This window comes from Phyllobates terribilis, unplaced genomic scaffold (genome assembly GCF_046119375.1).
Source record: "Phyllobates terribilis strain yellow unplaced genomic scaffold, ASM4611937v1 Scaffold_4__5_contigs__length_816908805, whole genome shotgun sequence".
NCBI classification, from domain to species: Eukaryota; Metazoa; Chordata; class Amphibia; order Anura; family Dendrobatidae; genus Phyllobates; species Phyllobates terribilis.
In genome coordinates, this window is record NW_027362764.1 from 299,620,334 (window position 1) to 299,632,501 (window position 12,168).

Consider the following 12,168-nt stretch of genomic DNA (forward strand, 5'->3'; position numbering starts at 1 on the left):
AAAAGGGGGGTGATTTGAACTTTTGTGTTTTTATTTTTTTCATATTTTTAAAAACGTTTTTAAACTTTTTACTGTATGTAATAGTCTCATATTACGGGGTATCTGTTAAATGTCACTGTCAGAGATTGACAGTGGGATTTAACAGATTAACAGCCGCAGGCGTAGCTCTACTCCACCTGAAGTTGTTAGCGGCACAATGTGTCGGGAAAGATTCGGGCTTGGCATGCGAGCCTGTATCAAAGTCAGGGAGCCGGCATATAATGTACCAGTACGTCCTATGTTGGTGAGGAGTTAATCACTCAGATATGGAGATTCAGTTATGAGGTCCTTTTAACATTTACAGAAGATGTCTCCACATATAAATAAATATATTCACATATAGTGTATGACGCGCCCCCCTGGGCTGCGTGGGAAACCCGGAACCGGGCCCTTTTGTGGATGCTGGGGGTTGTAGTCACCGTGGCGGTGACCCGGTCCCGTGGCTCAGGGCGGTCAAACCAAATGGCAGTCTATATGCTGAATGTCCGACTACGCTACCCGTGGATTGCGGTCAGAGTGAACCGCCGCTGCAGGGCAGACCGCTGAGGCTGGTGTTGTGGGTGCAGCAGAGGATAGTATAACTCCCCACGGGAGGAGTATAGCCTCAGGGCAGCAAGTGTGGATGTTGGGGGTGATGGTGCGTGGGAGCAGCAGTAACGACACAGAGTCCTGAAATGCAGTCCCGGGTATTTACTCACAGTTCTTTATCCACGTTACTACAGCTGGTCATAACGTCCCACGTCGCACTGTGTTCACCAGGTGAGGGGCTCAGCCTACTCCCAGATAACTTTGGAGCGTTTCACAGGACCCCCTTTGTGTGTCCTTTCTCTGGTCTGTCATACCCCGCCAGTGACCTCGCTTCTGTCCGGCTGCCTCGGGCCTTCTCTGGTAATCCTTGGTGCCGTTTCCCTGACCCTATGTGGTGCCTTCCTAGTGGGTGTAGCGAGGGGCTGCGCCACATAAAATGTCACAGCCTCCGGTTTCTAGCTGAGGGTAGTTCCCCGCCTCCACTAGTTTCGGGGACCGGTCTCCCCCTTTGGCCTGACCCCCATACGCAGGTAGATTCGGGCGTGTGGTGGCAACTCGCCGGTCCACACCCCTGGGGTCCCTTCGTTCCTTGTTCCTGGAGCCTCCTCCGCTCCTCTTCCTTCCTTCTCCTTCCAGGCTCCAGCCGCTCTCTCAGGCCTGCCTGCGGAGCAGAGCTCGGTCTGAGCCTCTGCTCCCTGTCTTCTCCTCTTACTCTCAACCCGCTCTCCTTGCTCTTTCAGTGCTGGCTGGGCCTCACCGGCTAGGCCCGCCTCCAGAGCAGAGCCCCATGCAGAGGCCCTTACTCTGTCACTTCTTCTCTCTGACTGAACACAGAACTAAGATGGTGCCCACCTTTTATACCTCCCTCTAAGTGCACCCAGGAACTGCCCTCTCCCTCCTATGCACTACAGGTTCCCCCCTTCCTCGGTGTTCCCTCCCCCCACTCCAGCAAGGGACAGGGACTACTTGGAGCATATCGGTCGCCCTGCCCCCCGGAAATGTTGTGTAATGCATGCAGGTGTTAGGGTCCTGATCCACACTCCATCCTTACCTGGAAGTGAGGTATCGCACATCTGGTTGAGATGCAATACCTCTGTAGCGACCGAACCCTCGGGGCGCTGCATGGACACCACTGGTAAATAATGAGGTCATTTTAACCGCACGATGAAAGCTGTAAAAACATAACCCAAAGCACAATGATGGAATGATGGTGTTTTTTCTTCACCATTTCACCCCACTTGAAATTTTTTTTCAGTATGTTACATGGTAAAGCGAATGGTGTCATTTAAAATTACAACTTGTCCCACAAAATAGAGCCTGTCATATGGCTATGTTGATGAAAAAATAATAATGTTATGGCTATTGGAATAAGATGGGGAAAAGCAAAAGCAGAAAATAGAAAATTGCCCAGTCATGAAGGGGCTAATCCCTCATTTGCTGTATATAAATCTAGGTCCAAAAGGTCTGGAGCTTCTGCTTTACATGGATATTTTTTGCATGATTAAATGAGTTATATTAATATGAAAGAATCGCAAATAATTCTGTTTTTTATTTTACAGCTGATGTACCTCGGAATGGCACTTATCTATTTTTATTTACAACTGAATATTATGACTCAGAGGGGAGTCAGAAACTACTGGCAGGAACCTTGGAATTGGGTGGAGGTAATGGCAACTTAAGTATTTTTGAGAGAATAATTCTACTTTTTCATCTCTAACTTTGAGATGTTATCTGTGTTCAATAGTTTTTGACTTCTATCAGGTGAGCCTATGTCAATTAAGCAAAATCTATTTCTTTGGTTCAAATTCAGGATAATGTATACTACTAGATTAGACTAGAATGAAGGAAACTGAACAATCAAAAGGTAATATAAATCAAGATTCTGTTCCTGTAAACATGAGCAGTATTGAAATAGAAAAATACTGTTTGTTACTTAGGGTCCAATCAAATGGCCGCCATTTTACTGAATTCGATCAGAGCGAATAACAAAACATCCAAATTCTGTAGAATACACATTTTTGAAAAAATTGTAATAGAATTCACTTCAATTCAAATAAATTCTTCCATGTCTAGTCAAGATAGGGGGCAGCACGGTGGCTCAGTGGTTAGCACTAGTGTTGAGCCACCCCCGTAGTGTTCGGGTTCGGTTCGGTTCGTCGAACACCGGGATGTTCGAGGAACTGTTCGTCGAACTGTTCGTCGAACACCTTAGAACACCGTCGAACACCGTTAAAACCAATGGCAGGCAAACAAAAACACATAGAAACACATAGAAAACACCTGCAAAGGTGTCCAAAAGCTGACAAACTGCTCAGAAGACACTCTCTTTAAAAAAGCCGGCCGGCAAATTCAGCAGCGGCATACACCGGTACCCGACAATTTAGACAAGAAGGAATAGAGCATCACACATAGATTAGATAGATAGAAACATGTCAGTCACACATATAAGAAGCACAGTGACAGTGTTGGTTACTGCACTTGTCATTTAGTGTAAAGGATTTATTAAAAAAAATATTAGTGTTTTCATGCACCCTCTCTTTAAAAAAGCCGGCCGGCAATTCAGCATCTGTACCCGACAATTTAGAACAGAAAGAATAGAGCTTCACACATAGATTAGATAGATAGAAACATGTCAGTCACATATATAATAAGTACAGTGATAGTGTTGCTTACTGTACTTGTCATTTAGTGTAAAGGATTTATTTAAAAAAATAATAGTGTTTTCATGCACTGTCTCTTTAAAAAAGCCGGCCGGCAATTCAGCAGCGGTACCCGACAATTTAGAACAGAAAGATAGAGCATCACACATAGATTAGATAGATAGAAACATGTCAGTCACATATATATGAAGTACAGTGATAGTGTTGGTTACTGTACTTGTCATTTAGTATTAAAATAAAGGATTTATTATTAAAAAAATTGGCGTGGGGTTCCCCTTAATTTTAGGCTCTAGCGGAGGTTAAGCAGACGACTGGGGCAGATGTTTGAAGCCTGGGAAGGGGGTAATACCCACGGAGCTTCCCAGGCTACTAATATCAGCCCCCAGCTGAATACATAGCCTTTACTAGCTATTAAAATGGGGGACCCCCCAAAAAAAATGACGTGGGGTCCCCCCTAATTTAATAGCTAGCAAAGGCTAGGCAGACAGCTGGGGGCTGATATTAATAGCCCAGGAAGGGAGCCATGAATATTGGCCCCCTCCTAGGCTAGAAACACCAGCCGTCAGCCGCCCCAGAAATGGCGCATTCATAGGATGCGTCAATTCTGGCACTTAGCCTCGCTCTTCCACGCTGCCCTGGTGCGGTGGCAGGGGGTAATAGGGTTGGGGTTGATGTCAGCTTATAATGCCAGCTGACATCAAGCCCAGGTTAGTAATGGAGAGGCGTCTATAAGACACCCCCATTACTAACCCCATAGTCAAAGTTAAAAAAAACACAAACACCCAGAATAAAGTCCTTTAATTGAAATAAAGACACAATTCTTTATTGTTCTAAATTAAACCATACTTACCATCACACCCATTCCAGCTGAAGCCAACGATCTCCTGCAATAAAAGAAAAATAATAAACCAACCTCATCCTTACCTTTCCATGGTTCCCACGACAGCTTCAGCTCTGCTACATCGAGATGACAGGCTGGACCGCAGCAGAACGCTGCCATCCAGCCTGTCATCCCGCAGACACTGAGAAGCGCAGGCTTGCTTGCGCTGCTCAGCGTCTCTCTGTGACGACATCCAGATGAGCCGAGTTCATGTCCAATGAACTCGGCTCACCTCATGCACGTCACTGACAGCGTGGGAAAATTCTCACGCTGAAGCGCTGATTGCAGGAGAATTTTCCCACGCTGTCAGTGACGTGCAGGAGGTGAGCTGAGTTCATTGGACATGAGCTCACCTCATGCACATCACTGACAGCGTGGGAGAATTCTCCTGCACTCAGCACTTCAGCGTGAGAATTTTCCCACGCTGTCAGTGACGTGCATGAGGTGAGCCGAGTTCATTGGACATGACCTCGGCTCATCTGGATGCCGTCACAGCGAGACAGTGAGGAGCGCAAGCATGCCTGCGCTTCTCAGTGTCTGCGGGATGACAGACTGGATGGCAGCGTTCTGCTGCGGTCCAGCCAGTCATCTCGATGTAGCAGAGCTGAAGCTGTCGTGGGAACCATGGAAAGGTAAGGATGAGGTTGGTTTATTATTTTTCTTTTATTGCAGGAGATCGTTGGCTTCAGCTGGAATGGGTGTGATGGTAAGTATGGTTTAATTTAGAACAATAAAGAATTGTGTCTTTATTTCAATTAAAGGACTTTATTCTGGGTGTTGTGTTTTTTTTAAATACTTTACTAGAAATTCATGGCGGTCATGTCTAATACTGGCGTGACCCCATGAATTTTGGGCTTGTGGCCAGCTGATAATACCAAGCTGGCCCTAACCCCTTTATTACCCAGTGAGCCACCGCACCAGGGCCCTGGATGAGTTGGGTACAGCGCCAGAAGATGGCGCTTCTATGAACGCGCCATTTTCCGGGGTGGCTGCGGACTGCAATTTGTAGCGGGGGGGGGCCCAGAAAGCTTGGGCCTCCCTGCGCTGCAGATTCCAGCCCTCAGCTGCCTAGTTGTACCTGGCTGGACACAAAAACAGGGCGAAGCCCCGCGTACTTTTTTTTTAATTATTTCATGAAATTCATGAAATAATTAAGAAAAAAAGGCCTTCCCTATATTGTTGTGTCCGGCCAGGTACAAATAGGCAGCTGGTGGTTGGGGGCAGCCCGTTCCTGCCTGCTGTACCTGGCTGGACACAAATATTGTGCGAAGCCCCACTTCAATTTTTTTTAATTATTTCATGAAATTCATGAAATAATTAAGAAAAAAAGGGCTTCCCTATATTGTTGTGTCCGGCCAGGTACAAATAGGCAGCTGGTGGATGGGGGCAGCCCGTTCCTGCCTGCTGTACCTGGCTGGACACAAATATAGTGCGAAGCCCCACTTCAATTTTTTTAAATTATTTCAGGAAATTCATGAAATAATTTAAAAAAAATTGACGTGGGGCTTCGCACTATATTTGTGTCCAGCCAGGTACAGCAGGCAGGAACGGGCTGCCCCCAACCACCAGCTGCCTATTTGTACCTGGCTGGACACAACAATATAGGGAAGCCCTTTTTTTCTTAATTATTTCATGAAATAATTTAAAGAAAATTGACGTGGGGCTTCGCCCTGTTTTTGTGTCCAGCCAGGTACAACTAGGCAGCTGGGGGCTGGAATCCGCAGCGCAGGGAGGCCCAAGCTTTCTGGGCCACCCCCGCTGCAAATTGCAGTCCGCAGCCACCCCGGAAAATGGCGCGTTCATAGAAGCGCCATCTTCTGGCGCTGTACCCAACTCATCCAGGGCCCTGATGCGGTGGCTCACTGGGTAATAAAGGGGTTAGGGCCAGCTTGGCATTATCAGCTGGCCCTAAGCCCGAAATTCATGGGGTCACGCCAATATTAGACATGACCACCATGAATTTCTAGTAAAGTATTTAAAAAAAACACAACACCCAGAAAAAAGTCCTTTAATTGAAATAAACACACAATTCTTTATTGTTCTAAATTAAACCATACTTACCATCACGCCCATTCCAGCTGAAGCCAACGATCTCCTGAAATAAAAGAAAAATAATAAAGCAACATCATCCTTACCTTTCCATGGTTCCCATGACAGCTTCAGCTCTGCTACATCGAGATGACAGGCTGGACCGCAGCAGAACGCTGCCATCCAGCCTGTCATCCCGCAGACACTGAGAAGTGCAGGCTTGCTTGCGCTCCACAGTGTCTCTCTGTGAGGGCATCCAGATGAGCCGAGTTAATGTCCAATGAACTCGGCTCACCTCATGCACGTCACTGACAGCGTGGGAAAATTCTCCTGCACTCAGCGCTTCAGCGTGGGAGAATTCTCACACTGAAGCGCTGAGTGCAGGAGATTTCTCCCACGCTGTCAGTGACGTGCAGGAGGTGAGCTGAGTTCATTGGACATGAGCTCACCTTATGCACGTCACTGTCAGCGTGGGAAAATTCTCCTGCACTCAGCGCTTCAGCGTGGGAGAATTCTCACGCTGAAGCGCTGAGTGCAGGAGAATTCTCCCACGCTGTCAGTGACGTGCAGGAGGTGAGCTGAGTTCATTGGACATGAGCTCACCTTATGCACGTCACTGACAGCGTGGGAGAATTCTCCTGCACTCACCGCTTCAGCGTGAGAATTTTCCCACGCTGTCAGTGACGTGCATGAGGTGAGCCGAGTTCATTGGACATGAACTCGGCTCATCTGGATGTCGTCACAGAGAGACGCTGAGCAGCGCAAGCAAGCCTGCGCTTCTCAGTGTCTGCGGGATGAGAGGCTGGATGGCAGCGTTCTGCTGCGGTCCAGCCTGTCATCTCGATGTAGCAGAGCTGAAGCTGTCGTGGGAACCATGGAAAGGTAAGGATGAGGTTGCTTTATTATTTTTCTTTTATTGCAGGAGATCGTTGGCTTCAGCTGGAATGGGCGTGACGGTAAGTATGGTTTAATTTAGAACAATAAAGGATTGTGTCTTTATTTCAATTAAAGGACTTTATTCTGGGTGTTTGTGTTTTTTTTAACTTTGACTATGGGGTTAGTAATGGGGGTGTCTTATAGACGCCTCTCCATTACTAACCTGGGCTTGATGTCAGCTGGCATTATAAGCTGACATCAACCCCAACCCTATTACCCCCTGCCACCGTACCAGGGCAGCGTGGAAGAGCGAGGCTAAGTGCCAGAATTGGCGCATCCTATGAATGCGCCATTTCTGGGGCGGCTGACGGCTGGTGTTTCTAGCCTGGGAGGGGGCCAATATTCATGGCTCCCTTCCTGGATTATTAATATCAGCCCCCAGCTGTCTGCCTAGCCTTTGCTAGCTATTAAATTAGGGGGGACCCCACGTCATTTTTTTTGGGGGGTCCCCCATTTTAATAGCTAGTAAAGGCTATGTATTCAGCTGGGGGCTGATATTAGTAGCCTGGGAAGCTCCGTGGGTATTACCCCCTTCCCAGGCTTCAAACATCTGCCCCAGCCGTCTGCTTAACCTCCGCTAGAGCCTAAAATTAAGGGGAACCCCACGCCAATTTTTTTAATAATAAATCCTTTATTTTAATACTAAATGACAAGTACAGTAACCAACACTATCACTGTACTTCATATATATGTGACTGACATGTTTCTATCTATCTAATCTATGTGTGAAGCTCTATTCTGTCTGTTATAAATTGTCGGGTACAGATGCTGAATTGCCGGCCGGCTTTTTTAAAGAGACGGTGCATGAAAACACTATTATTTTTTTTGATAAATCCTTTACGCTAAATGACAAGTACAGTAAGCAGCACTGTCACTGTACTTCATATATATGTGACTGACATGTTTCTATCTATCTAATCTATGTGTGATTCTCTATTCTTTCTATTCTAAATTGTCGGGTACCGCTGCTGAATTGCCGGCCGGCTTTTTTAAAGAGACGGTGCATGAAAACACTATTATTTTTTTTGATAAATCCTTTACGCTAAATGACAAGTACAGTAAGCAGCACTTTCACTGTACTTCGTATATATGTGGCTGACATGTTTATATCTATCTAATCTATGTGTGAAGCTCTATTCTTTCGGTTCTAAATTGTCGGGTACCGGTGTATGCCGCTGCTGAATTGCCGGCTTTTCATGTTTCACTGTTGGCACTGTTCCCATCGATTTGGGCAATCACTGTAATGCCACAACCACCATGGCTGTGGCATTACAGTGAGTGGCAGACAATCCCTGCATGATTGGTGCTCTAAATAGCGCCAGACATGCAGGACACGCTTTTGGTGCACGAACAGTTATCGAACATAACCTCGAACAGCCGAATTTTTTGCAAATCGTTCGGGTTCGTCGAACAACTCGAACACCGCCCAAAACAGCTCGAATTTGAGATTGGCGAACAGTTCTAGTCGAACACCGCTCATCTCTAGTTAGCACTGGGGTCCTGGGTTCAAATCCCACCAAGGACAACATCTGCAAGTAGTTTATATGTTCTCCCTGTATTGTGTGGGTTTCCTTCTGGTTCTCCGGTTTCCTCCCACACTCCAAAGACATATTTATAGGGAATTTAGATTATGACCCCCAACACTAACTTGGGAGAAATAACATTTTTACTTTTAGACATCTACTGCAAATTGACCCCTTGATAAAATTCATAAATTACTTGAGGGCTATCACTTCCAAAATAGGGTTACCTCTCAGGGTTTTCTTTTTATTTATTTTTTACTTTAAACGTCAGCATTTGTTAGAAAATGCTTTGTAAATCCCCAAATTAGGCATCTATTCCTCATAGTTTTTTTTCACTTTGGAACTCTTTTGAATGTCCAGTGAAAAGATTATGGACATACAATATTTTTTAATACTAGGAAAAACATAATATTTAAAGAGTTGTCTGTACACAATGGCACCAGAGCACTAGATTTTGGCCCTGAAATGCTTACCGCCTCCCAAGATAAATTTCTAGTGGCGCACAGTTTCCCAGATGGGTTCTTTTTGGACATATTTCCTGTGCTTTGGCACCTCAAGGCCTTTGCAAACTCAAGACAGCAAAATGTGCTCTTTCTTCTCAAAGGCCTTTGATTAGAACACTAAGGCCAATTATGGGATATTATTATTATTTATTATTATTATAGCGCCATTCATTCCATGGCGCTTTACATGTGAAAGGGATATACATAGCACAAACAGTTGCAATAAATTTGAACAATACAAGTCGGCGACTGGTACAGAAGGAACGAGGACCCTGCCCGCGAGGACTCATAATCTACAGGATATTTCAGGAAACTGTAGAAACGCAGTAATAAATAGTCAGTTGCAATTTCCTACCTCGGCCTGCTGTCTTACGGTAAACAAAAAATCGATTAAAACAGAATATCTGCAACGAAAATAGTAAATTTACATTTCACGTCCACATGGCTATACTGCATGTGAAATAGCTAATGAGTCAAAACTTCCTAAATACTCTATAAAATAAAGTGATTTGTGGCTGGTTTCTAATATTTAGGCCTCTCAAAGCCACTTGAGAATGAAATGGTCTTTAAAACAATAAAATAGGTTCTGAAAGTGTATGTTGCTGCTATACTTACAATTAGGGATGAGTGAGCCGGAACTGTAAAGTTTGGGGTTCTTACAGGGCACCTAGTATCCAGTGCCAAACTCCGAATATGGACTTTTTCCCGCAAGTCCGTTTTACAATTTGGGTTCGGTGCCAATTAAAGTTTGTTGAAAGGCTGCAGCACAGCCAATTAACAAGCTTTTAGGCTGTGGGCACACCGGAGCAATCACAGCAATGCCAAGTATTGGCATAGCTATGATTATCTGGCACAACACATGACCTGGCCTGTATCACAGGTGGCAGATCACAGGTGGCGCTGCCATTGTGCTCTGACTAGCGTAGGGACGCTGCTCGAGTGAGGGACAGTGTAAAAGAAAGAAAGAAATAATAAAAAATGACGTAGGGTCCCCCCTATTTTTAATAACCAGCCAAAGGAAAGCAAACAGCTGTGAGCTGGTCTTGAGCTGGGAAGAGCCTTGGCTAAGCGCCATAATTGGTGCATCTAATGGATGTGCCATTTCTGGGGCGACTGAAGGCTGTTATAAGGCTGGGAAAGGGCCAATATCCATACACCTTCCCAGACGAATAATACCAGCCCCCAGCTGTCTGATTTGCTTTGCTAATTATTAAAAATGGGGGGACCCAAAAAAAAATGACGCGGGGTCCCCCCTATTTTTAATGTCCCCCAAAAATTAAATGGACTGAAAAATGATACCCACATAAAGTAGATATTTGGTAACTATAATGCTACTTTGTGAAATGTATCTGTTTAAAGTGCAGACACATTAAATTCAATGTAAAATGGTAAAAGCCATAAAAATTATTACTAACAAAAAACCGAGTACTCAGGTAAGCAGTGAGGAATAAAATAAGAGCAACAGCTGGCCACTTCTGACCTGATGACGGATCCTCTTTAAATTGTCAGTTATGTAATATTTTCATATTTTCTGTTCTACAGGCTTCTGTAATTGTGCTCAGTCTGTGTTACTACAGCTGCCAAATCTACCTTTTCATGCTCACTGTAGATATAACAGATCATCTTCAAAGAGGATTTTTTAAAGAATTTATAAATTTTTCCATTGTTTCAGCTGTCGATAAGGTACCTTTTTGTATTATTTCAACACTGTTCATATGATTGCTTTTATGAGAAACTACATTGTGGTAAAACTACTGTGTAAAATCTGATTGAATGCACCCAATAGCGTGATTCATGTGCAAAAAAGACGCTTTTTTACCCGCTGTGTTTTGTCTGCCGGCGTGTTTAACAAAAATCTGCAAAAAAATATGGTGTTATCATTGCATTTTTGCAGTATTTTCTTAATTTTTTTTCAGTGAGTTTTCACCTCTTTTTTGTTTTGGTGTAGATTTGAAGCAGCGATTTTTTTGTCATTTTTTTAGTGCAGAAATGCTAGTATTTTGCTCTTTAAAACACAACTGTGTTTTTACATCTGCTTTTTTTTCAGGCTCCCTTTAGAAGCATTTAGGGAGAAAACTCCAAGAACAGTTTCAGAGTATTTTTGTACTTTGAACAGGATTTTTCAGTATATCACATCCACTTTGCTTGAACACAGCTTTACCTGTAAAAAAAAAAGAATTAAAATAAAAAATATACATTATACTCACCTTCTGATGGCCCCCGGTCTCCATAGCGATCCGTCCTGGCTCCTTGGCAGCTCGCGATGGTCTAAAAGGACCTGCCATGACGTCATTTAGTCATGTAACGGGTCACGCGACCGCTGACGTCGACGGTCGCGTGACCAGTCACATGACTAGATGACGTCATAGCAGGTCCTTTTACACAACCGCGAGACACCGGGAAGACCGGACGCATCGGATAAGGACACCGGGGGCCGTCAGAAGGTAAGTATAATATTTATTTTTTATTTTTTACCATTCTTTACGGTCATACTATATAAATCCATGCCGTTTGCATGGATTTATATAGTGTGACCAAGTTGTCAAGCACTTTCCAAGTGATGCTAAAATCTCCTCGAAAGCACTTGACAACTCGCATGCGAAATCGCATGATCAAAAGACTTCACTTCCGCTTGTCCCTGGCAGGAAAAACGCATGTACAATCCACATGTACAATCCGCATGTGTTTTTTCTGCCAGGGAGATGCAGAAACGCTCAGGAAAAATCCGGAGCATTTCTGTATCGTGGGCACATAGCCTAAATGAATTTGGCGCATCTTCTAGCTGTCATGTGTCAGCATAAAAAATATACTCTCACACTTTTGAGGCATACATTATGATGTAATTGCTGGCCCTGCTAAAATCTGCCTACTGCAACATTTTTGTGTAGCTGTGTGTTGCATTAAAGGCAATCTGTCACCCTCTGGGACTTATCTAACCTCTAATATGGGCATACAGGTGATAGAAATGTAAATCTATACCTACCTGAATGCCTCATTTTAGAGGTCTTGTTGGTGTGAAATGTCTTTTTATTCATTCTGGTTTCTGATCTGTTCCCGTCCCGGGGCCCGCA

General features: G+C 44.5%; 1 protein-coding gene across 1 annotated transcript in view; it reads left to right on the forward strand.

Moving 5' to 3' along the window:
* PKD1L1 (polycystin 1 like 1, transient receptor potential channel interacting) overlaps window positions 1-12,168 on the forward strand; it is an 808,959-nt gene that overhangs the window by 610,629 nt on the left and 186,162 nt on the right. Inside the window, exons 58-59 of the mRNA XM_073676922.1 lie at window positions 2,127-2,231; window positions 10,640-10,780. Coding sequence (XP_073533023.1) covers window positions 2,127-2,231; window positions 10,640-10,780 — 246 coding nt within the window. The remainder of the gene's footprint in view (window positions 1-2,126; window positions 2,232-10,639; window positions 10,781-12,168) is intronic.